Below are 24,218 nucleotides of genomic sequence, written 5' to 3' on the forward strand. Positions count from 1 at the left end.
ACCATCTTCAGTTGCTTCATCAATGACCTTCCCTCCATCATAAGGTCAGAAATGGGGATGTTCGCTGATGATTGCACAGTGTTCAGTTCCATTCGCAACCCCTCAAATAATGAAGCAGTCCGAGCCTGCATGCAGCAAGACCTGGACAACATCCAGGCTTGGGCTCATAAGTGGCAAGTAACATTTGCGCCAGATAAGTGCCAGGCAATGACCATCTCCAACAAGAGAGAATCTAACCACCTCCCCTTGACATTCAACGGCATTTCGATCGCCGAATCCCACACCATCAACATCCTGGGGGTCACCATTGACCAGAAACTTAACTGGACCAGCCATATAAATACTGTGGCTACGAGAGCAGGTCAGAGGCTGGGTATTCTGCGGCGAGTGACTCACCTCCTGACTCCCCAAAGCCTTTCCACCATCTACAAGGCACAAGTCAGGAGTATGATGGAATACTCTCCACTTGCTTGGATGAGTGCAGCTCCAACAACACTCAAGAAGCTCGACACCATCCAAGATAAAGCAGCCGGCTTGATTGACACCGTAAACATTCACTCCCTTCACCACCGGCGCACAGTGGCTGCAGTGTGTACCATCCACAGGATGCACTGCAGCAACTCGCCAAGGCTTCTTCGACAGCACCTCCCAAACCCGCGACCTTTGCCACCTAGAAGGACAAGAGCAGCAGGCACATGGGAACAACACCACCTGCACGTTCCCCTCCAAGTCACACACGATCCCGACTTTGAAATATATCGCTGTTCCTTCATCGTCGCTGGGTCAAAATCCTGGAACTCCCTTCCTCACAGCACTGTGGGAGAACCGTCACCACACGGACTGCTGCGGTTCAAGAAGGCAGCTCACCACCACCTTCTCAAGGGCAATTAGGGATGGGCAATAAATGCCGGCCTCTCCAGCGATGCCCATGTCCCATGAACGAATAAAAAAAAAAGTTGAATGATGTACTGACCTGAAAGACTGGAAGGGTAGATTTTTTTGCTTTGGTCTGTGCCTGGGCGATCACCAGATTCAGGGCCGAGGAAAAAGAAGGAAGATCTGTTGGGTTGATTCCTTGCCCACGTTGCACTTCGGGATTTCCTGGAGCTCCTTCCAGGAGCGCACCTGGGCCTGTGCCTTTGGTAGGTGCATGACCAGTATTGTTATTCTAATGAGGTGGGAGGCCTCCAGCTTCATTCTCCATTGGATCTTGAAACTTATGTTGCCACGTGCCAGCACGTTCTTACGGCTTGCCTCTGAGACCCCTCACTGACCTCGAACGGTGGTGGGGGGGCGGGGCGGAAGGTGGGGTCTCAAAGAAAACTGAAGAATATGCAGGTATGTTACAACGTTAGTTTCAAAACTCTCCCTGGGATGACTTCAGCATTTGGAGCTTCTCTCCAGCAGCAGCAAAAGATCCTGATCTCAATGCCCTGGAGTGCAGCTGCAGGTGTTTTTTTAGTTTGGCTCACCGCCTAGCCAGGGTTGGACCTGCCTCTGGAATTATTCCAGGCCATGCATTTTGAAAGCAGCAATAAAGATCTTAAACCTTTGTAGTGATGGCTCTATCCAGAGAAAGCAGTTGCTTGCCCATCACTTCATAGAGGGCAGTGACACTCTGACCTGAACATGGAAAATGACGTCAAGCACACATGGGACAATATGTCCATCTGCACACGGGCAGTATAATTTTTTTTTACATGGGTACTATAAGTTTTTTCAACTCTTGTTGGGTCCATCTAAAATCGGGTTGCCAACTCTGCTTGGACATGTTCCTGGAGGTTTCATCACGTGACCTCCTGCCTCCAACAGCCCCGCCCCCGCACTCCCGCCATTGGTTGCCCGACATGTTCATCCTCCCGGTGCACGACCTTCCTGTGCCAATTGGAAAGTGAATAGACTCCTCATTACCCGATTGGATGATTCTTGACTGTCAGTCAAACAGCCTCTTTTCCCCACGTCCATTGTTTTTCGAATGAGTAAACAAAAGTGTTCAAAGAAAAGTTTTTAAAAACGCATTTTTTTATTGCCCCTATGATTTTTCTCCTGGGATACTCACAGCAGTGTCCTGGAGATTAGTTTTCAAATCCTGGAGACTCCAGGGCAATCCTGGAGGGCTGGCAACCCTAGTCTGAAACCTGTCAGTAGAGCCTGAATTGGGTGCACTTCTGATGTTATTAATTGGATCAGAATTACAGGTTTTCTGTTTCAAACTGTCCAATATTTGATTTGGTGGGCCACTGTTAGAGCAACAAAAAAAATCTCAATTGTGCAAAAATGTTCACAATTTAATGGAAAACAATTCTCCAAACAAATATCATTGCCCCTTTCATAACACTGGACGTCAGTGAAGAACTAGCATCGAAAGGAAACCTTGTGTAATATTAATAAAAGGTCCTTGGGGATTCAATGAGAAAATAACAATACTCACTGTAGTATAAGCATCTAACCACGGCTTTGACTATAGATAATTTAATCAACCTTAAAGACCGCATAAAAGGCAATGACCTCGGTGGGATGGTATCTAACTGCTCGATGATGGCCTACTTCAACTTCGGTGAATACACAAGTAGGTTTGTTCAATTACTTTCCTAAAAGTATGAGAGAGGAAATCTCATTCCTAGTTTCCTTCCTGCCTACTTTCCAATTCACACATGGATGACGCTTACACATTCTGGAGGGAAAGAGGAGTTGAGGTCGAAGATCAGCCATGATCTTATTGAATGGCAGAGCAGGCTCAAGGGTCCGTATGGCCTACTCCTGCTCCTTTTTCTTATGTTCTTATGATTTTACCATTTTGCCATCAAACGCAACAAAAGGTTAAAGTTCACATGCATACACCAAGCGAATATGAGCATTGAGACCACATGCCCAATGATGGAGCCTGTTACTCAGTTTTTATTTACTAATCAGAAATTTAATTAGCCATATCCGGATCGCCAATTAGCAACATATGGCTGGTTGCAAACGTATTGGACTACGCTGACCTTTTCACCTCTGAGTCAGAAGAGCGTGGGTTTTAGATAACAGCGCCAGCTATGTTTGTAAGAAGGAGAGTTGCAGATAATTTCTATTGAAAAGGATCACTCCACAAGGCACATATTTGTATTTTGGGCAGAGATATTAAACCTTTTTCACAGTCAAGAAAGAAAGAATTTGCATCCATATAAGTGCCTTTCACAACCTCCGTAGAATCTTTCTCACACACTACAGAAATAATACTGACCAACAGAAGAGAAAAATAGAAAAGGGGAAAGGTTAGAATAGAATCATCGAATAATACAGCGCAGAGGAGGCCATTCAGCCCATCGTGCCTGTGCCGGCTCTTTGAAAGAGCTATCCAATTAGTCCCACTCCCCTGCCCTTTCCCCATAACCCTGCAAATTTTTCCCTTCAAGTATTTATCCAATTATCTCTTGAAAGTTATTGTTGAATCTGTTTCCACCACCGTTTTAGGCAGTGCGTTCCAGATCATAACAACTCACTGTGTAAAAAAACAAATCTCCTCATCTCGCCTTTGGTTTAAAAATATAGGGAAAGAAAGGAAAACTAAAAGAAGATAGAAAAAGAAGAAAATGCAGAATATAAAAACAGGTGCAAATAAATGCTCATGAACTAAACACACCAAAAATGTTTGGTTGGCAAAGGACAACAAGGCTCGGAAATAACTGGAGAAACCCAAAGCAAGTCTGGGATAGACCTGTTGGGCCGAATGGCCTGTTTCTGCACTGTAGTTCCAAGTAATTCTATGTAATGTAGATGTATTGCATCTGAATAGAAGCACTGCAATCTTAAAGACATTTGATTTTCTGGAAACTAGTTATTATATACATATCAGGAAAGGCTGAACAGGCCGGGGCTCTTTTCTCCAGCAAAAAGAAGGCCGAGGGGTGACTTGATAGAGGTCTTTAAGATTATGAAAGAGTTTGATTGGGTAGATGTAGAGAAGATGTTTCCACTTGTTGGGGAGTCCAAAACTAGAGGTCATAAATATAAGATAGTCACCAATAAATCCAATAGGGAATTCAGGAGAAACTTCTTTAACCAAAGAATGGTAAGAATGTGGAACGCATTGCCACATGGAGTATTTGAGGTGAATAGCACAGATACATTTAAGCGGAAGCTAGATAAACACATGAGGGAGAAAGGAATAGAAGGATATGCTGATAGAATTAGATGAAGAGGAGTGTGAGGAGGCTCATGTGGAGCATAAACACTGGTATTGACCAGCTGGGCCAAACGGCCTGTTCCTGTGCTGCAGACTCCATGTAACTCGATGTAGTTCTTTGACTAATTAATGTCAGGAAATAATGAAGTGATGGGGCATTGCTGTGAATATAAAGAGAAAGTTTAGAATTGATCTGTTGAGCCTCTGAATGTTTTAAATCATTACAGGCCTCATAGTTATAATAGGAAATCATTAACCCCGCCCCAAACGAAAGACTTGTGAGCTCGAATTCCAGCTCTCACTGAAACTAACCCGCCCTTACTGAGTGAGTTTCATCAGTTTTCATTTGCAAGGCAGAGGGAAAACTAAGGAAGCTGCCAAGTTCACGTCTAACTCTTCCACAAGCCAATCATGGTAAAGTGTTGCTGAGGATACAGCTATGGATCAGAATGTCCTGCCCCTTAAAGCTGACAGAAGCACAACAGTGAGGAACGACAGTCAGAGGTCCTAAAGGGAAATGCTGACCGATTTTTATTGGACAGTTTCAGTATGGATGACCTGATTCTGAATTAGGAAGATAGGAATTGCTGGACGATAAAAGACCAAGGTCCGTCTAGTTCACCTTCTACCACCCTGGTAATCGCATGATACAAGGATAACAGAGCTGACTAATCATAGCAATCGATCTCTATCATTTGGTTTATAACAGATTCAGACACGAGGCGAGGAAATCCCCAATGATGGAGGGCTTTGGGAACCATAGGTCCAAAGTCACCTGTTCCTCCCAAGCATGCGACACTTACCACATGTCTTGTCTCAAATTGCTCATATACTGTAACCCAGGATGTTATTTTACATCGAGTTACATCGAAACTATAGCAAAGAAACTGGCCATTGGGCTCAATTGGTCTATGCCGGCGTTTATGCTCCACATGAGCCTCCACCCTTTCTACTTCATCTAATTCTATCAGCATACTCATTCTATTCCTTTCTCCCTCATGTGCTTATCTAGCTGCCCCTTAAATGTATCTGTGCTATTTGCCTCAACTGCTCCTTGTGGTGGTGCGTTCCACATTCTTACCGCTCTTTGGGTAAAGAAGTTTCTCCTGAATTCCCCATTGGATTTATTAGAGACTATCGTATATTGATGACCTCTAGTTTTGGACTCCCCCACAAGTGGAAACATTTACTCTACATCTACCCTATCAAACCCTTTCGTTATCTTAAAGATCTCTATGAGGTCATCTCTCAGCCTTCTCTTTTCTAGAGAAGAGGCCCAGCCTGTATAGCCTTTCCTGATAAGTATAAGAAATTTATCTAATTTGCTTTTGAATGAATCAATACTAACTGCTTCCACCATCTCCCCAGGGAGACTGTTCCATAGATTGACCACACTTGTGCTCCGTATCACATAACACAAACAAGTTCCACGGTGGGGTGAGATGAATGACTATGTTCAGGCTGACTGTTGGAGATGGCATTAGTTTAATGGCTGGTCAAAGAGGTGAGCTGGTCAACTGCCGTAGATTTCTGATTAACCCATTAAGACGGCAATTAAGCTGAACCAGGTGAACTGCTGTTTTGCTGTAACTAAAGAGCTGTTGTTAAAACTAAAACAAATGGGTGGCTGAGGTTAAATCAAAGTAATCAATTAAATAAATCAAACAAATCACCAACTAATTTATCTTGCACAAAAATGAAAATGTTTATTGATGCAACACAAATCTCTTTCCATGGTACAGTTCATTTTTTTTACAATTGATTTAGTTACTCTGATAATAAAATACATTGTGAAAATAAATGGAAAGCAACATAAGTTTGACAGTAAAACTGATGATTCATGTTCAGGACCTTAATCCTCGATGTGTAATGGTTTTATTAAGACCAGAGAGGGAGTGGGACTAATTGGATATTTCTTTCAAAAGCCTGGCACAGGCACAATGGGCTGAATGGCCTCCTTCTGTGCTACATGATTCTATGATCCTAAGAGTTGCGTGGTTTAGTTATAATTTCCAGTTTAGGGCATTTGCGCTCAGAGTTCTGTGAAGAAGAGCCATACAGAATGTTTCTATTTCTTATATTGAATGCAGTTTGCAATTATATTCCCGGAGGAGTATCCATGAAGAGCGTTCTTCAGTCACCGCTCCTGGCACTGCAGAATTGTGATGAACTCAAGTGGCATTAAGCACACATTTCAACGGCACAAACTGTTACAACCACCATCCCCTTGAGAACTATCCATTCATAACACATGAGTTTGTCCCTCGAAGAACTGGCCCTTCTCACCTCCAAGCCTTAAGTGCAAGATGATTCTTGAACTCAACTCAGCGGGATTGCAGTCTCGCACTTTAATGATCGTCCACATCAGTGAAGAACTGAATTTGTTCTCGGTGAGTGAATCGTGGCACGATCTTCGGATCAAGCTTGCTGATTTCACAAGCCAACTTGTCCTGCAGACGAGGAAGCTAATAAGGCCGGTCGTTTGAGAGAAAGGGATGTAATTGTTCGCCTCTTATGATGTGCGCCATCTGATGTCGCCATCACGAAAGACGCGCCGTATCACTGAAATAAAACCAGGCGCTCGTTTGATGAATTGCCCCAAAATCAGATTGCCAACCTCACCCAGGGCAAAGCGCCAAAGGGCCGATTCTAAACTTGCTCCAACCAGTGTAAATGCAGCGGTAATGGCCCAAAGCTGGGGTTGGATCACTTTCATCCCCTTTACGCTGCTGCTTCGACCGCCGCCATCTTGGATAGGGTTCTGAGATGGGCAGACGGAGTGCCCATCTCTATCAGGCGGGCAGCAAAGCAAAGCGAGGTACAAATGGGCAGACCCTGCTGCCAGTCTGCTGCCGGCCTATCCAAGGGCCCATCCGGAATCCCCTCCCCTCCCCCCCATCCTCCCACACTCACCCCACTCTCCGACCGCCGGCAGTCTCAGTATTGGGAACCAACCAATTTCCTGCCTTCACAGAGTGGTCGAGCTGTTACGGGGCGCCCGTTTGGCGTCTGCAACTCGCTGGTAGAATGTAGATGAGGCGGCTGTGGGGGGGAGGGGGGCTTCAAAATGACTCGGGCTTCACGTCGGAAAGAATGGGCGCGCTCCGCCGATAGTTAAAATCATTGTTGAAAGATTTTGAAGCAAGTTCAGTGGTTCTCACTTACTATCCCAATATGTCAAAGTGGAAGGGGGAGCACTCATTGAATCATACAGCACAGAAGAAACATAGAAACTTAGGAAACAGGAGCAGGAGTAGGCCATTCGGCCCATCGTGCCTATGCCAGCTTTCTGAAAGAGCTATCCAATTAGTCCCACTCCCCTCACTCTTCTACTTCTACCGTAGAAGCTAAAACAAACGTTGCTACATAATTCTGGGCTGTGTATCAAAATGGATGACAGTTTACACCTTGATACGGTTTTGATTTACAAAGATGCTCTATCGTTCCCTCTTTACATGTTTCACTTTTTTTTTCCCCAAACTCTTTCACCAGGAGAAAATATGTCAATCTTAGTCATGTACTTGAGACAAGCAGTAATTTTGTGACAACGCACTACGAAGGCTGTGGTTTCGCGGAACCGGAATGGCTCTTCGATTGCTGCTCGTTAAAATGCCCCATTTATCCCCCAATTTCTGACCTGTTTTTTTAAAAAGGTGCTCTTACAAACTTGGGCGTATCAGCGATCTGGTGAGAACTCAAAAACTCTTAACAGCAGCATGTCGAGCATCATCTTTTTCTCATTCAGCCTTCTAATTGTGCGTGAGGCAGTTCAAATCAATTTGGTAATGGAGACGGATTTTTCTAACCCGAAAAAGTTACACACACAAAAGTCGCTTAGTTTTCCATGCATTAACCATCAGTTATTTATTCACACGGACATTTTTTTTTAAATTTTGAAGGATCACTTTGTGAGGACAGATTATGAAACACAGTCCAGTTTAACTAATGGTGAATTGATGTGCCCTGTGCTCTGATAGACTTTACAGACAGCACATGAACCCACAAATTGTCCTGAAATTATGTGCAATCTACTCCTCATAATTCAAAGTCAATTTTTGAGCCAAAAATTTGAATTAATTTAAGAGGAGTGGACTGTAATGTAAAAATGTAAGATCCTTTTCCAGGTCTATCATATGCATTACATCACATAGAATTACATCGAATCTACTGCACAGAAACAGGCCATTCGGCCCACTTGGTCTATGCCGGCGTTTATGCTCCACATGAACCTCCTCCCACCCCTCTTCATCTAACCACATCAGCATATCCTTCTATTCCTTTCTCCCGCGTGTGCTTATCGAGCTTCTTTTTAAATGCTTCTATGCTATTCACCTCAACCACTCCATGTGATAGCGCGTTCCACATTCAAACCATTCTCTGAGTAAAGACGTTTCTCCTGAATTCCCTATTGGATTTACTGTCGAATATCTTATATTTATGGCCCCTCGTTTTGGACACCCCCACAAGTGGAAACATCTTCTCTATGTCTACCCTTTCAAACCCTTTCATAATTATAAAGACCTCAATCAGATCACCCCTCAGCCTTTCCTCGAGAGAAAAGAACCCCAGCCTATTAACCTTCTCTGATAAGTATATCCTCTCAGTTCTGTTATCACCCTTGTGCATCTGTTTTGCACCTTCTCCAGTGCCTCTATATCCATTTTATAAGATGGAGACCAGGACTGTGCAGGATGCTCTTAAATGTGGTTTAACCAAGGTTTGATACAAGTTTAGCATAACTTCTCTGCTTTTCAATTCTATCGCTCGAGAAATAATTCTATATGTTAGTCCACTGTAATCTTTCCCAAGTTACTAATGAATGATGAAGGCCATTCAGAACAATCTTAATTCATCCATCCATAAAAACTCTACACTAATTGTTTTTTAAATGATTCCAAGATTTCCACCTCTGACACTCTATCTGGGTGTCCATTCCAAGTTTTGATTGCGTTCTACGTGAAGGAGAACCTCCAGAAATCGTCCTAAAGTTACCATTTACTAGTTTGAGGCTGGGCCCCCTTGTACTACTCCGACAATTTAATTTAAAGTAGTATTCCAGATTAACCTTCTCCATACCATTTGCTACTAATATCTTAGACATGATGGGGGGAGGGAAAAATTTGAAACGGCCCATTTTCGGGCGTGGTTAGCGTGATCGCAATTACCCTGCGCCCGATGGCCCCTACACAGGCGGCACGTGAAGTTTGAGCTGCCTGCTACTTACCACGATATCTCCGTGGAGCCAGCGCTGTCCTCACTGCTGAGAGGCTGCACAGAGAAAGAGGAAGCCGGAAATGGGGCGTGCACAGCGCACGTCATCAGCAGCCTGCACCTCTTAAAGGTGCAGGTGCACATTTTAGATGGGACATGCACAGTCCATTGGGAAAAGGGAAAGATGGCCACAAGGATGGCAGGACCGGCGCGAGAGAGGGCCCCACACTTCTCGGATGATGCACTGGAGGCCCTGGTGGAAGGGGTCAATGAAAGGAGGGCCAACATGTACCCGCAGAGTGGCTGGAGACCCTCCAGACTGCAGCTCCGCAGGCATTGGCAGGTTGTGGCCCAGGAAGTGAACGCCAGGAGCATGGCACCAAGCACGTGGTTGCAGTGTTGAAAGAAGTTCAAAGATTTGACACAAGTGTTCAAGGTGAGTGAATGCAAGTGTCAAGTGGCGCATCCAACCAACTGCACCACTGCTCCACGCATCACAGTCCCAGTCACCCACCCACCAACAAACACTGCCCATCCATATGCAACGCTGCACTTGGCATGCTGCATCTCACCCGCACATAGTACCACACTTGCAGGCCACACAACCGCCACTCACAGGTCACACACACTGGCAGCTATTCAACTACGACAGGCACATCACCCACACACCTTGCAGGATACTCACTAATACACTGTCCTCTGTCTTGCAGGAGAAGGTGGTGCATAACAGCCAGCAGCAGGAGAGACCTGAGGGTAGATGGGGACACTTACATGTCCTCACCCCCCAAGAGGAGGCAGTGCTTCAGATCATTGGGCAGGCCGTCGCTGCAGCCGTGACAACATGCCACACTGGAGGTCCCAATGAAGGGGATCTCTGCATATCTATTGCTCCTTCTCGTTTTACACATCTCCCTCCTCCCATAATCTTTTCTGACTCACGTGCCGCAGATGCTGTCAGCACGCACGTCTTACTTGCTCCTCTACCCGCTCCACAACTCAACCTGTTTCCCTTTGCCATTGCAGATACCCATGAACACGTGGCGGCACCGTCCGAGGAGGAGGGGGAGGGGGAGGGGGAGGGGGACACTGAAGCCACACCGTCACTCAATCTGACACTCACTTCCACCAGCTCAGAAACTAACACTGCGCATCGTTTAGATGCTAGTTTAGAGGAAGGATCTGCATGTGGTGAGACACCGAGCACAAGTGCGCAGGAGCCGGGGTGGGGGGATCGGAGACCACAGGTGCCAGCTCACCGGAGGGCGAGGTCACTCACTAGTTCTGCTGCAGAGGAGGCAGATGAGGACTTCGATGGGCCAGGCTGCAGAAGACGGCTGATGGGCGTACACCAACAAATGCTTGGGGCACTGGAAAGCCTGCCAGAAAGCCTGCGCACATTGACAAGGGGCATGGGGGAGTCCAGCACCAACTTAGCACAGGGCTTTGCGCAGAGCTTGGAGCCCATCCTTTCCAACATGGAACAGGTGGTCACCTCCATCAGTGCACCTGTGGAACCCACCATGATGCAGCATCTGATAGCCAATGTCGCGGCTTCCGTTGCAGCAAAAACCAATGTCATCAAAGGTCTGCAAGCTGCGGTTGCTGCTCAGACTGCTGCAATGGAAGCTCAGACTGCTGCTATCGTGGGTCTGGGGACCACTGTGGAACGGGGCTTCCAGGGCGTCACAGCACTCCAGCAATCCGTTCTCCAGCTGATCACCAGGATTGCTGAAGCGCCGTCCCGGGAGAGTGGCAGTGGCACCATGGCAGTCGGACCTGCTGTCCTCTCTCAGGATGACAGCATTCCTGATCCCACCCCTTCCACACTGCTAGTGCCCTTGTTGTTGTCTATTGGCCAGCCAGGCCAGATTGCTGCAGCCCATGCTGAGATGGTGCAGTCTGAAGCCGGGCCCTCCCGGCCCAGAGCTGCTCGAGGTCGTCCTCCAAGGCCATCTGAACGCTCCTCCATTGAAGGCCAGCAGCCTCCCACCGCCCATGCTCCAGCCACTGGGGAAAGCACCTCATCGGAGCACTAGGATAGGTAAAGGCACACGGACAAAAGGCACTAAGGGGATGCACAAGGGCGAATAGTTCTGTTCTGTTTCCATAATTTCATTTATTCATTGAGAAACGTGACTTTGAATTTGCATTTGGTGATGGGGTTTTTTTGTACGATGACCTGAGGGGGAAACCAACGTGTAATCAGATGGAGGGCGATTCGATTGCCTTGTGGGAGCAAAAAGGTGGGGAGTGTAGGACTGTTGGTGAGTTGGGGGATATAGTTGACATTATTGATAGTGGGCACGGATCAAGCGAGCACGCAGAGCCCTTGCAGACAAGGCGTGTGGTCCCTTTGCACCCTTGCGTCTTCCTCCACTTCCTCTTCTGGCTCCTCCCCCTCCTTGTCCTCAGCCTCCTCCTCCTCCTCCAACTCTGGCTCAGGGTCTTCTCCAATCATTGGTGGCAAAGGCTGCTCCCTCATGATGGCGAGGTTGTGCAGTATGCAGCACACCATCACGAACCTGCCCACCTGCTCAGCAGAGTACTGCAGGGCTCCTCCAGACCGGTCCAGGCAATGGAAGCGTTGTTTGAGGAGGCCTATGGTGTGCTCCACGATGTTGCATGTGGCAGCATGGCTCTCATTAGAGGCCTGCTGTGCACATGTGCATGGGTTGCTGACCGGTGTCATGAGCCACGGTGTGAGGGGATAGCCCTTATCGCCCAGTAGCCAGCCTTTGACTTGCCAAGCCGGGTGAAAGATAGCTGGCACGTTGGACTGCCGCATGACGAAGGTGTTATGACTGCTCCCAGGGTAGGGGGCATCAACCTCCATGATTCGATTCATGTGGTCGCACACCAGCTGCATGTTCAGGGAGTGGAAGCCCTTTCGGTTGATGAAAACGGCCGAGTTGATATGCAGGGCACGCAGGGCAATGTGCGTGCAGTCAATGGCACCCTGCATCATGGAGAAGCCAGCAATGCGGGCAAACCCCCGTGCTCACTTGTTCTGCTTGTCTGTCAAGAGGAAAGGTGATTAACCTGTTCCACATCCCGTACAGTGCGTCTGTGACCTCCCTTATGCAGCAGTGCACTGCATACTGCAAGATATTGCACATGTCATCAGCAGAGGCCTGAAATGATCCTGAGCCATAGAAATTCAGCGCCACAGTGACCTTCCCAGCCACAGGCAATGCTGCCCTGCTCTGAGGCTGCAGATGTGGCCGCACCAATTGACAGATCTTGGTCACAGCCTCCTTGGTGAACCTCAGGCGTCGGATGCAACCCTCCTCGGTCATGTTGAGGTAAGAGAATTGGTCCCGGAAGATCGTCATTGGATAGGGCCTCCTGCTCAGTGCCCCGCGTCTCTTCCTCCTCCCTCTCCTCGCAGCTTGACCTGGTGTGCGTGGCCTCTCTGCATGCTTCCAGTCGTGCACAATGCCCAGCAGGAGACCTAGCATACCACCCATGGTTGCCAGGAATGTTGTTCAACCACGGTTATAACTTTCCGAACCGTAAGGCAGTACCTGGCAAACCACTCTCAAATGTACTTTAGGAACTCTCAGTAAGTATGGGGAGATTCAAAAAACACTTCCTATTCCACCAGCAGTCAGAAGCAATAATCCAGCAACTAACCTGTAAATCCTGCATGGTCCCTTTGGTGGGGGGTCCTCCAGGCACTCTAAGACACGTTCAGGTATGCATGGTTAAGTCTGTACGTTGAGTTGAGCGTTGAGGTCCAAAATGCTTTCTATCACTTTAAATCAGTGTTGCACACTGATTGCACGCATTTTCTCCCTGCTTTACATGCTTCCAGCGTTCGGGATTTACACATGCGCTAACTCCTATACCAAGATGGCGTCCGGCGCACGTCACGCTGCAAACATGACATGAGAAGCCAAGACGCCATGTTCGAGAGGCCGTGTAGCGCCGAAACAACGGGTGCTACATGGACCAATTTAGCGCCCAACGTGTGGTAAGTGTAGCAGGTTGGGAGGAACGTGTGACTTTGGGTCTATGGTTCCCAAAACTCTCCACCACTGGAGTTTTCATTGCCTCATGCCTGGGTCTGGTCAACTAATTGATAGAGATTGATTGTTATGATTAGTCAACAACTCCATTATCATTTTATCATACAACTACCAGGTGAACTGGATGGACCATTTAGCACTTCCTATGTTCCGATGTTATATGCTTCTATAAGATCACCCCTCAGGTGCCTTCTTTTCAGGCTGACTTGGAAATATATCGCCGTTCCTTTATCATCGTTGGGTCAAAATCCTGGAACTCCCTACCTAACAGAGGTTTAGAGAATCGGGCAGGTTCGACAGCGAGCGGGCGATCTGCTCTGCCAAGTTAACGTCCAGCTGCCAAGCTTCAAAATCACCCCCATTGAATTTTACAGCACAGAAGGAGGCCATTCGGCCCATCAGGCCTATGCTGGACGTGGGAGAACCTTCACCACACAAACTGCAGTGGTTCAAGAAGGCGGCTCACCACCACCTTCTCAAGGGCAATTAGGGATGGGCAATAAATGCTGGCCTTGCCAGCGACGCCCACATCCCATGAATGAATTTTTAAAAAGCCTCTTCAGTCTTTCCTCATAACTCAGACCTCTGACACTAGGGGTCAACCTTGGCACTCTTCTCTTCGCTGCCTCTCGTAGATGAATGTGTTTGAAAAAAGAAAAAAAGTTAAGGGTCTGTGGAGAAAGGGTAGGGGGAATCGGACGAAGGTAGAGCTCTTTAAGACGTCCAGCATAGGCCTGATGGGCCGAATGGCCTCCTTCTGTGCTGTAAAATTCAATGGGGGTGATTTTGAAGCTTGGCAGCTGGACGTTAACTTGGCAGAGCAGATCGCCCGCTCGCTGTCGAACCTGCCCGATTCTCTAAACCTCTGTTAGATTTGTTTGTTGTATTGAACACACAGAATTCTGTCAGTCAGCCGGCCAGCATCGTTTCGGGACGAGTGATGGGCATGGAATAAGTATTACAAGTCTATTCTCACTGTAAAGGTAACAAGTGCCAAATAGCAATTTACATCTGGGTGCTCAGTCAATAAGTCAATAACTAAAGGACAAGATGGAAGTAGCTTTTGCTGCAGAGCATTCACACTACATTAGTTTTGTAAGTCTGTCTGATCCTATGACACTGGAGTATTGATGAAGGCTAGTGCGATATTTCTTCTGTTCAGGTCTTCCATCACATTGCTCTTCTTCTGACCTCATCTATTTCTGATCTTCAACTATTTTCCTACCATGTGCTGTTCAAATTATTTTGGTTCCTATGGTGTTCCTTTTTCCTTCCTTAAATCTGCATTGGATATACATGATGTGGCGATGGATATACATACAGAGGTAGCAGCTTGGCTTGGTTAGTAACACTCTTGTTTTTGAGTCAAAAGGTTGTGGGTTCAAGGCCCACTCAAGAACATGGGAACTTGGTCTAGGCTGAAACTCCAGTGCGATAGTAAAAAAAAGGTGTCGTCATTCAGATGAGATGTTAAACCAAGGTCCTGTCCATCTGTTCAGGGCAATGTAAAAGGTCACGTGGCTGTATTTGAATAAGAACAGGGAGATCCCCTGGTATCCTGGCCAACATTGATTAGCCTTCCATCTCATTTGCCGTTTGCAAATTTGGATGCCGTGTTGCTTACATAACAACGTAGTGACTGCATCTCAAAAGTAATTCATTGGTTGCGAATTGTTTTGATATTCTGATACAGTGCTGCATAAATGCTCTTTCTTAGAAGTTTGATGCATTGCTGTCTAACCATGTTTTGTCAGTCGATCTAGCAGTCTTTTTTCCCAATCTATATAATCTACATAATATATTAAAATTCTTGCATGTACACAATCACCCTACTTCCTGTTGTCACAATTTATCAGTCACAATGTTCCTGTCAACATTTCATCTTCGTGTTTAGTTGATTGGCTCAAAATTGAAACAAAATTAAGAAAAAATAGAACTCATGAGTAAGGGATTTTACAAATCAAAAGTGAGGAAAGTGACTGGAAAACAGCCAGTGAGAAATTACGAGTGACTTGTTGAGGGCGACCATTTCTAAAGTTCCAGTCTTGAAAAATTTAAAAATGGTGAACCAATTGAATTACTCAATACACGTTTTGAAAATGTTTTCTGCAAGAACTGTCCGACGGGGAGGAAATCAGTGGAAGTGACGGCAGAAAGGGACCTTGGGTGGGTCAGGGGAGGAAGCTGATTGGCAGGAATGCCTTGGGATGGCAACTGTTGGGATAGTGAAAAACGGACTGCAATGGAAACAAAATTCAAGCGAGGCGTTTAACGGGTGGCTGGACTGGTACCGCATGGTCCACGCTATTGCCAGAAGTCCAAATTACCCCCAAGGTATATTACATTGCAAATAGAAAACTGAAATTACAAATATTGTTCAGGCAACGGTGATTCTCAGAGAATCATAGAATGGTTACAGCGCAGAAGGAGACCATTTGGCTCATCGAGCCCGTGGCGACTCTTTGTAAGAGCAGTTCAGTTAGTCCCATTCCCCCTCTCTTACCCCATGGCTCTGCAAATTTTTTCCCTTCAAGTACCTATCCAATTCCTTTTTGAAAGTCATGGTTGAATCTGCCTCCACCACCCTTTCAGGCAACGCATTGCAGATCATAACCACTCGCTGCGTAAAAAAGTTTCTCCTCATGTCGTCTTTGGTTCTTTTGCCAATCACCTTGAACCTGTATCCTCTGGTTCTCGACCCTACCGTCAATGGGAACAGTTTCTTTTTATTCATTTTATCTAAACCCTTTATGATTTTGAACACTTCTATCAAATCTCCTCTCAACCTTCTCTGCTTTAAGGAGAACAACCCCAGCTTCTCCAGTCTATCCACGCAACTGAAATCCCTCATCCCTGGAACCATTCCAGTAAATCTTTTCTGAACCCTCTCTGAGGATCCAGCAAGGAAGTCTTTCCAGTTGAAGCTTTGTAACAAGACTATAGCCCCAGCTCAATCATCGAGAACTGTTCCACTGTTAAGTACCCAGTGCAAATATCTAAAACTGTTTAATTACCGAGTACCAGCACAAATATTTAGCACAATTATCTAAAACTGTTTCATTACTGAGTACCGCCACAAATATCTAGAACTGGATCATTTTTGCACACTTAACATAATTATCTAGAACTGTTTCAATACTGAGTACCAGCACAATTATCTAGAACTGGTTCATTACTGAGTACCGCCACAAATATCTAGAACTGGATCATTTTTGCACACTTAACATAATTATCTAGAACTGTTTCAATACTGAGTACCAGCACAATTATCTAGAACTGGTTCATTATTGAGCAGCCAGCACAAATATCTATAACTGTTTAATTACTAAGTAATGGCACAATTATCTAGAACTGTTTCATTACTGAGTGCCCACCACAATTATCTAGAACTGTTTCATTACTGAGTGCCCGCCACAATTGTCTAGAACTGTTTCATTATTTTACAGGCAGCACGATTATCTCTAACTATTTAATTAATTACCTAGCACACATATTTAGAACCGTTTAAGCACCCAACACAGAATCTAGAATTGTTTAGTTATTGGGTACCTGTACAATTATCTGGAATAGTTTAATTGTTAAGTACCTAGCGCACATATCTAGAACGCTTTAATTATTGAGTGCCCAGCATAAAATATCTAGAACTGTTTAAAGATCGAGCATCCAGTACAATGGTGTTGAACTGTTTCTTGCGTATGCGAGAGGCTGTAATCCAGTGGTGTGTTCTGAATCCACAAGGAAAGATGAAGAGATTTGATGCTCTGTATGAAATTGATTTCATTAAATGCAATCATTAATTATAAAATGAAGCCAGGCAATAGTGGCTGGGGCAACAGTAATAAACTGTGCTTTGCGCTTTGTATTTCTCTATTTTCTCACTGATAATATTAAGGCTTACAAATAATGGGAATTGCTGATGAAAAATGAAATAATATTCAATTCTGAAACCTCTGAAGATCCTGGTAGCAATGCTGTATCACATGAACTGTGTCCCTAAAGAGCTGCAGTGACTTATGAAGAGATTGCACTTTATAAAAAGATTTTTAGATGGAGCTCTCCATCCTGGGTGAAAATCTTTGATTCTACTTCATAAAGATGCAGAGACCCGTGATCTAAATAAGAACATGGAATACTATTGGGTTAATTATGGTACTGTTTGCTTACGAACTATACATTATTATACAAAAACATAACGAACATGCAAAAAATGACAGGAAAAGACCTGTTGGTCCATCCAGTTTGTCCCACACAATTGTGACGTCCTGTGCATCGCAATATATACACTCCCCACCCGGAAACCATGTAATCTCCTCGGAGAGGCGAAAAAGCAGATAAAAAACCCAGGCCAATTAGGGGCAACAAATCTGAAAATTTCCTTTCTGATTCCCTGAGGTGATCAAAACTAGTCCAGCAGTCCACTCCGGCCATGATTAATGTTACACAGTATACACCTTTTGTAAGAGGTGATCTCTGCCCCAGCCAGAAACAGGTCCAGCTCTTGTTTGAAGGAACTCGGCGAAAGTATTTAATTTTAAAGGCATAGGATGGATGGATTAAGGTATTGTTGGTAGAAATAAAGTAAATTAACATTAAAATAATGAAATGGAAAAGAGAAAATGGAGGAGAATGGTGCGTGGGAAGGGTTAAAATTAGGCTGCGTCGACTTACCGAGCCTGAGGTTGCTCTGTTCCTGCCCAGTGCCATCTTGTCCACGCTGACTTTCGAGTCGGCCTAGACTCCCACTACAGGCAGACGGGGGCCTACTTAACACCGACTGGGCAGAGGAGGCCAAGGTAAGTTTCAACAAAATACTTCTGTCAGAGCTCCTTGTGGGCTAGGAGGAGCAGGAGTGCTCCCCTACCTGCAAGACCCACAGGAGTACTTGGGCCTCCCCAGTCGCTATGGAATGCCCCGCCCCTCGATCACATCTGCAATCCCTCCCAATCCCCGATCGCATCGACACTCCACCACCCCCACCCCCCTCCACTCCACCGATTGCCTCCAGCCTCTGCTCCCGCTGACTGCCAGCGACCATTCGTTCCCACGGGTCCCCGGCTGCGGCCTCCTGCCACCAAATTCCCGCTCCCGCTCCCGCTCCCGCCCGCTGGCAAGGTGGTGGATCGGGCCGGGTGTCGGACGGGACTGCGGGAACTTTCATGTTACTTAGGCTCTGCCATTAACATCGGCAGGACCTCCACCTCCCTGGACGCTCCGGGTGCACCCCTCGCTTTGGGGTTCGAGCACATCGTTCTCGCCTCTCCCCACCTTTTAAAATCGGGGCCAGGGTTTTTATTTTAAGACGGTGGGGTAGATTTTAACTTACGGGAGCCCTTATTTGAAGGGGAAGGAAAAGTGGAAGGATGGTTTGAGGAAGACTACAGTTCCCCTGTGCCAGCTACGGGCAGAAGCAAACCGCGGGCACAACTCGGCTCATTCTGACACTAAGATCATTATAGAGTATATGACTGCAATCCTGAAGTGACGCTTTGGACATCTTGACAAGCCAGTGGGATGCATTAAAGTACAGCCCTCCTCCACTCTCAAAATGCACCATAACTTAGTAGTGGAGAGCAAGCAGGCCAGGATCCGGAAGAAATGGCAAAGCAGAAGGATATCCGTGACAATGAGGGAATAACTAGAACACTGGTGTTCCAGGCACTAATTCAAGATACATTCCAATAAGTGCCTAAGCTGTCCCATTTGTGAAACGTTTTCTCCACATCCACAAAATAAACTGCTCCAAAGCATCACCTGCTGCCCTTGCATCACTTTCCACGACCTCTGGGATGTGTGCAGCTGTGCTGGTGCTTGGCAGGGTGCCTTGTTACGTGAAGCACTGCCTGTGTTTTCATTTTGCGTTCCTCTATTCCTGAGAAAACAGAAAAGAACCAAATGTCAAACACATTCAAGCACTACTTTCATTGATCCACGCTCACTGGGATGCTACGGAAATTCAGTCTGTGAGTGTCACTCAGTAGGACAACAATACATCACATAAACATTTCACTGCTGGCCTTGAGCATAGATAGAATTAGGCTCATGGTATCACCAAGATCATTATAGAGCGTAGGATGGAATTACATAGAATGTACAGCACTGAAATAGGCCATCCGGTCTACTGGTCTACGTCGGTGTTTATCCTCCACACGAGCCTCCCCCCCCCTCTTCATCTAACCTTATTAGCATATCCTATTCCTTTCTCCCTCATATGCTTATCTAGCTTCCCCTTAAATGCATCTATGCTATTTGCCTCAATTACTCCTTGTGTGAGCGAGTTCCACATTCTAACCACTCTCTGGGTAAAGAAGTTTCTCCTGAATTCCCTATTGGATTTATTGGTGACTATCTTATATTTATAGCCCCAGTTTTGGACTCCCCCATAAGTGAAAACATCTTTTCTACGTCTACCCTATTGAACCCTTCATAATTTTAAAGACCTCTATCAGATCACCCCTCAGCCTGCCCTTCTCGAGAGAAAAGAGCCCCAGCCTGCTCAGCCTTTGCTGGTAAGAATAACCTCGCTGCCATCTTCAAGCAACCCATTGGATATCTTGACAGACTGGAGGCTCATGGCAGGACAACCCACCCTTCTTCAATGGGTCTCAAGAATCATCCTTATCTGCTGTCCCCTTTCATTCTTTTATGTTGGCTCTGTTATGTCAGCTCTGCATCTGAGTGACCTACACCAAGCATTAAATGGTTAAACTGTTAGTAGAGAGGACCTTACTTCATGTGTACTTGGGGCAGATGTTCGTCATGCCGAGCAATATCGTTGGCTTACCCTAGCATGATTTCTTGAGGTCTGACTTAATTCTCCTGACATTTTTCCAGCTTCTGCCAATGCTGGGCATGGTGATCACTCTTTCTGCCACTTCCTCTCATGCCTGCTCCCTCAGGCATTTCTAGAGTGGTGAGCATCAGTCATGTACAGTGTGTCCCTCTCTTCTGACTCCTAGCAGCAGGGCTTCCAATCGGGCAGTAAACCTATAATGCCTCATACATCAGCAATTGTGCTTAGTGGTCAAATGCCTTGGCCTTCCCAATATTATCTCAGCTGCTTAAATGCCTCCTGATTGAAGGTTACAGCTTGATCATGACTTCTTCCTTCATTTTGGCTGGCCAACTGCTTGGGACTTATCGCTCATGTTTTAGCCCAAATACTGAAAAAATAAAATTCCTTGCTAAGCAGTGTTCTTTGTAACTCTCAAAAAACCATAAAGAACTTTAGTTAAGCCCAATCGCATACAATTTTCAGACTATAATCTCAATGCCTTGTTCATTATTACCTCAATGATGGACTCCTCAGAACAGTGTTCTTTAAAGCAGTGATAGTCTTGTTATAACCTCGGGTTTCTTACCAAACTATGACTAAAAGGTCACTTTCTCTCTAATCTCTTTTTACTGCATGTCTTCTTAAGCATTAGGAAGACAAATCGTATGTTGGCCTTTATTGCAGGGGGTAAGAATACAAGAGTAAGGAAGGCTTGCTGCAATTGCACAGGGCATCGGTGAGACCACACCTGGAGTACTGTGTGCAGTTTTGGTCTCCTTACCTAAGGAAGGATATACTTGCCTTAGAGGCGGTGCAACAAAGGTTCACTAGATTGATTCTTGGGATGAGAGGGTTGTCCTATGAGGAAAGATTGAGTAGAATGGGCTTATATTCTCTTATATGTTTCAATGAGATCACTCAATGAGGTGATCTCATTGAAACATATAAGATTCTAAGATGGCTTGACAAGTTAGATGCTGAGAGGATGTTTCACCTGGCGAGAGAGTCTAGAACTAGGGGACATGATCTCAAGATAAAGGGTCGGAAATTTAGGACTGAGATGAGGAGGAATTTCTTCACTCAGAGGGTCATGAATATTTGGAATTCTCTACCCCAGAGGGCTGTGGATGCTGAGTCATTGAGTATATTCAAGACTGAGATAGATAGATTTTGAACTCTAAGGGACTCAAGGGGTGTGGGGATTGGGCGGGAAAGTAAAGTTGAGGTTGAAGATCAGCCATGATCTTATTGAATGGCGGAGCAGGCTCGAGGGGCCGTATGGCCTACTCCTGCTCCTATTTCTTATGTTCCAACCCAACATCTCAAATGCAGTTCAATCTCTACTGGGATTATTTTCTTTAGGTTGTTGAATTTAATTTTCTGGCTTTTGACATTGTAATAGATTTGCTTAAGGAGCACGCTGTTAGTTTTTTTTTTCACGATAATTCTGTATGTTTGTGTCGTTGCCTGCTCTGTAATAGCATCAATACTAATTACTATAGCTCTGTTGATATAGCTACTTGGCTCCAACTGCTTCACGTCAAGTTGCTTCAGGCAGCAGGCAGATTAACTTTAAGCCATCCTGTTTGCACTGTAACACACAACGGGGTGACTGGCAAAGCAGAAACCATAACACAATTACATCTGCAGCTGCTCTTCAAATGTACCTAAGACCACCTCGATCGTAAATTAATTCAGCTGACAAAGCTAGAAAGTGATGCAGCGTTTCCCAGAATGTCAATACTGTTTCCTTTCTTTTTGTAATCATTTTGATTGCTTGTGACAACTTGCATTTAGATAGCGTACTTAATATAGAAAATGTCCCAAGGTACTTTATGGGGTGGGAAGAGGAGAAAAAAATGAAAAGGAATAGTTGAGGGAATGGACCTCCCCCCAAGCCATGGAGAGGAAGATTAAGAGTGACTGAAGACTTAGTTGGAAAGGTGAATTTGGAGAACCTTTTTAAAAGATGTCCAAAAAGGGGGAGGAAGAGGGTCTTCAGAATGGAAATCCAGAGAGTAGGGTTGGGACAGCTGATGATTTTGCAGCGAATGGTGGGATGAGAGAGAGGATGTGCAAAAGGCCAGAATCAGAAGACTGAAGGATGCAGGAGGGGACATAAAGTTGGAGGAGGTTGCAGAGATAGAGAGGGGTGAGAGAAAGAGTAAGTCCTTGGGGGACTGCGCAGGAAACAATATGGGAGTGGGAAAAGATGCCTTATCTAGAAATGCTTTGACTGTGTTTAAACAGGTCGGAGTGGAACTATGCAAGGGCAGTCCTGTGGAGCTGGACAATGGAGGAGAGGCAATGGAGGAAGATGGCACAGTTAACCTTTATCAAATGTTGTGGAGATATTGAGGAGGACAAGGTGGGGGGCGCGGGGATAATGGGCCGTGGTCACAGTCACAGAGGATGTCATTCTTGACTTTAGCAAAGACAGCCTTTGTGCAGTGAGAAGAATGGAAGCTGGACTGGACGGATTTGAACAGTGAGTTTTGGGACATATGTAAGGACTCGCACAACACCAGGTTATAGTCCAACAGCTTTATTTGAAATCACAAGCTTTCGGAGCTTTGCTCCTTCGTCAGGTGATGGAGCAAAGCTTCGAAAGCTTGTGATTTCAAATAAAGCTGTTGGACTATAACCTGGTGTTGTGCGACTCCTTACATTTGTCCACCCCAGTCCATCACCGGCATCTCCACATCTTTGGGACATATGCACAGAGCTGGGAGATGACAACATGTTCAAAGAGGAAAAGGAGGTTAGAGGTGGGGCAACACGTGGAGAGGACAAAAAGGTCTTGGGTCTTTTATTTCAATGGGGAGGTGATGATGTTGGCTTTGAAAGGAAATGGGATGGTGCCATTAATAACATGAATGTCGCAGAACATTATTAAATATGATATTGTTGAATCTAGAAGATACACTGCTTGATTTCTAAACTTCAGTTTGTAATATTGATGAAATGTCCATTGTCTTGCAGATTATATGCTGAAAAATAAAGTGAATCTTAAACCAGACTGACCATCAGCCTTTTTACATTCTCACTGCATTTTGGGGCATTCCTAATCACCATTAGGAGGGCACTGATCCAGGGGATCTAACCAGGGTCTGTGCAATGAGTACTTGTACAAGACTTGCACCAAAATAATTTAGCTGACGTTAACTTTTTTTGAAAAAAGAAATGAGATTTAGAAAGTCTCCATTCGGGGTTCTGTAACTTAACGTAATATTTAACAGGGTGATCATTATCCTGTAATTGCCAGATATCCGCGGGATTCAAGACTTCTTGGATAAAGCATCCCAGCAGGGGATGGATGTCGCTCTGCAGAAAGTGGAAAATAACATCAACAGGATGATCAGTACCATGTTTGCCACGATGCGTTTGGAAGAGATGAATCGGTATCGCGACACACTTCGACGGGCTATTCTCTTCCTGAGCCCACAGACAGCGAAGGCCTTTGTTGCTCAGGTAGGGGTATAACAGCGTGTGCACACACCATGTAAGAATAACACCGTGTTGGTGAATGAAACCAAATTGCTGTCATGTTCGTTTGGTTATATAAAATCAACTTGAATTTTGTAAATGAAAATCCATTATTTCACTGCAGGTCAGGTATCGGAATTCTTGTTCTTCTATGTTGATTTTACTGTTCATTATGCACACGGTGATGTTGTTACTTTGTATTAGTTGACTGTTAGGACCAACAAGCGTGTCCAAATACTAGATGATATTGAGGTCTGATGTTGAGATAATGGCGCCCTAGAAGCGGCCATTTTGAATCTGCTCATCAGCAAACCAACACCCCTTGATTCTCATGTTAACTATCACTGCCGTCCAGATTTCTAATGAATCATGAAATAGTTTGAATGACAAATTACAATGGCCTTTTGTCAGTCTTAAAAACAGAGACACACAGACTGCAATGAGGGGGATGGGCATTGCAATCAGAACTTCTTTTGTGGTTCACTTAAAGTGAAAACTGACACATACTTTCCTACCTGGGATCCTGAAACCAGTCTGCTCAGATTCTCGTGTC

The 24,218-nt window shown here is 45.4% G+C and overlaps 1 protein-coding gene across 1 annotated transcript in view; it reads left to right on the forward strand.

Moving 5' to 3' along the window:
* grid2 (glutamate receptor, ionotropic, delta 2) overlaps positions 1-24,218 on the forward strand; it is a 700,148-nt gene that overhangs the window by 395,888 nt on the left and 280,042 nt on the right. Inside the window, exon 6 of the mRNA XM_067984186.1 lies at positions 23,445-23,650. Coding sequence (XP_067840287.1) covers positions 23,445-23,650 — 206 coding nt within the window. The remainder of the gene's footprint in view (positions 1-23,444; positions 23,651-24,218) is intronic.

The sequence above is a fragment of the Heptranchias perlo genome, chromosome 1 (assembly GCF_035084215.1).
Source record: "Heptranchias perlo isolate sHepPer1 chromosome 1, sHepPer1.hap1, whole genome shotgun sequence".
Taxonomy (NCBI): Eukaryota; Metazoa; Chordata; class Chondrichthyes; order Hexanchiformes; family Hexanchidae; genus Heptranchias; species Heptranchias perlo.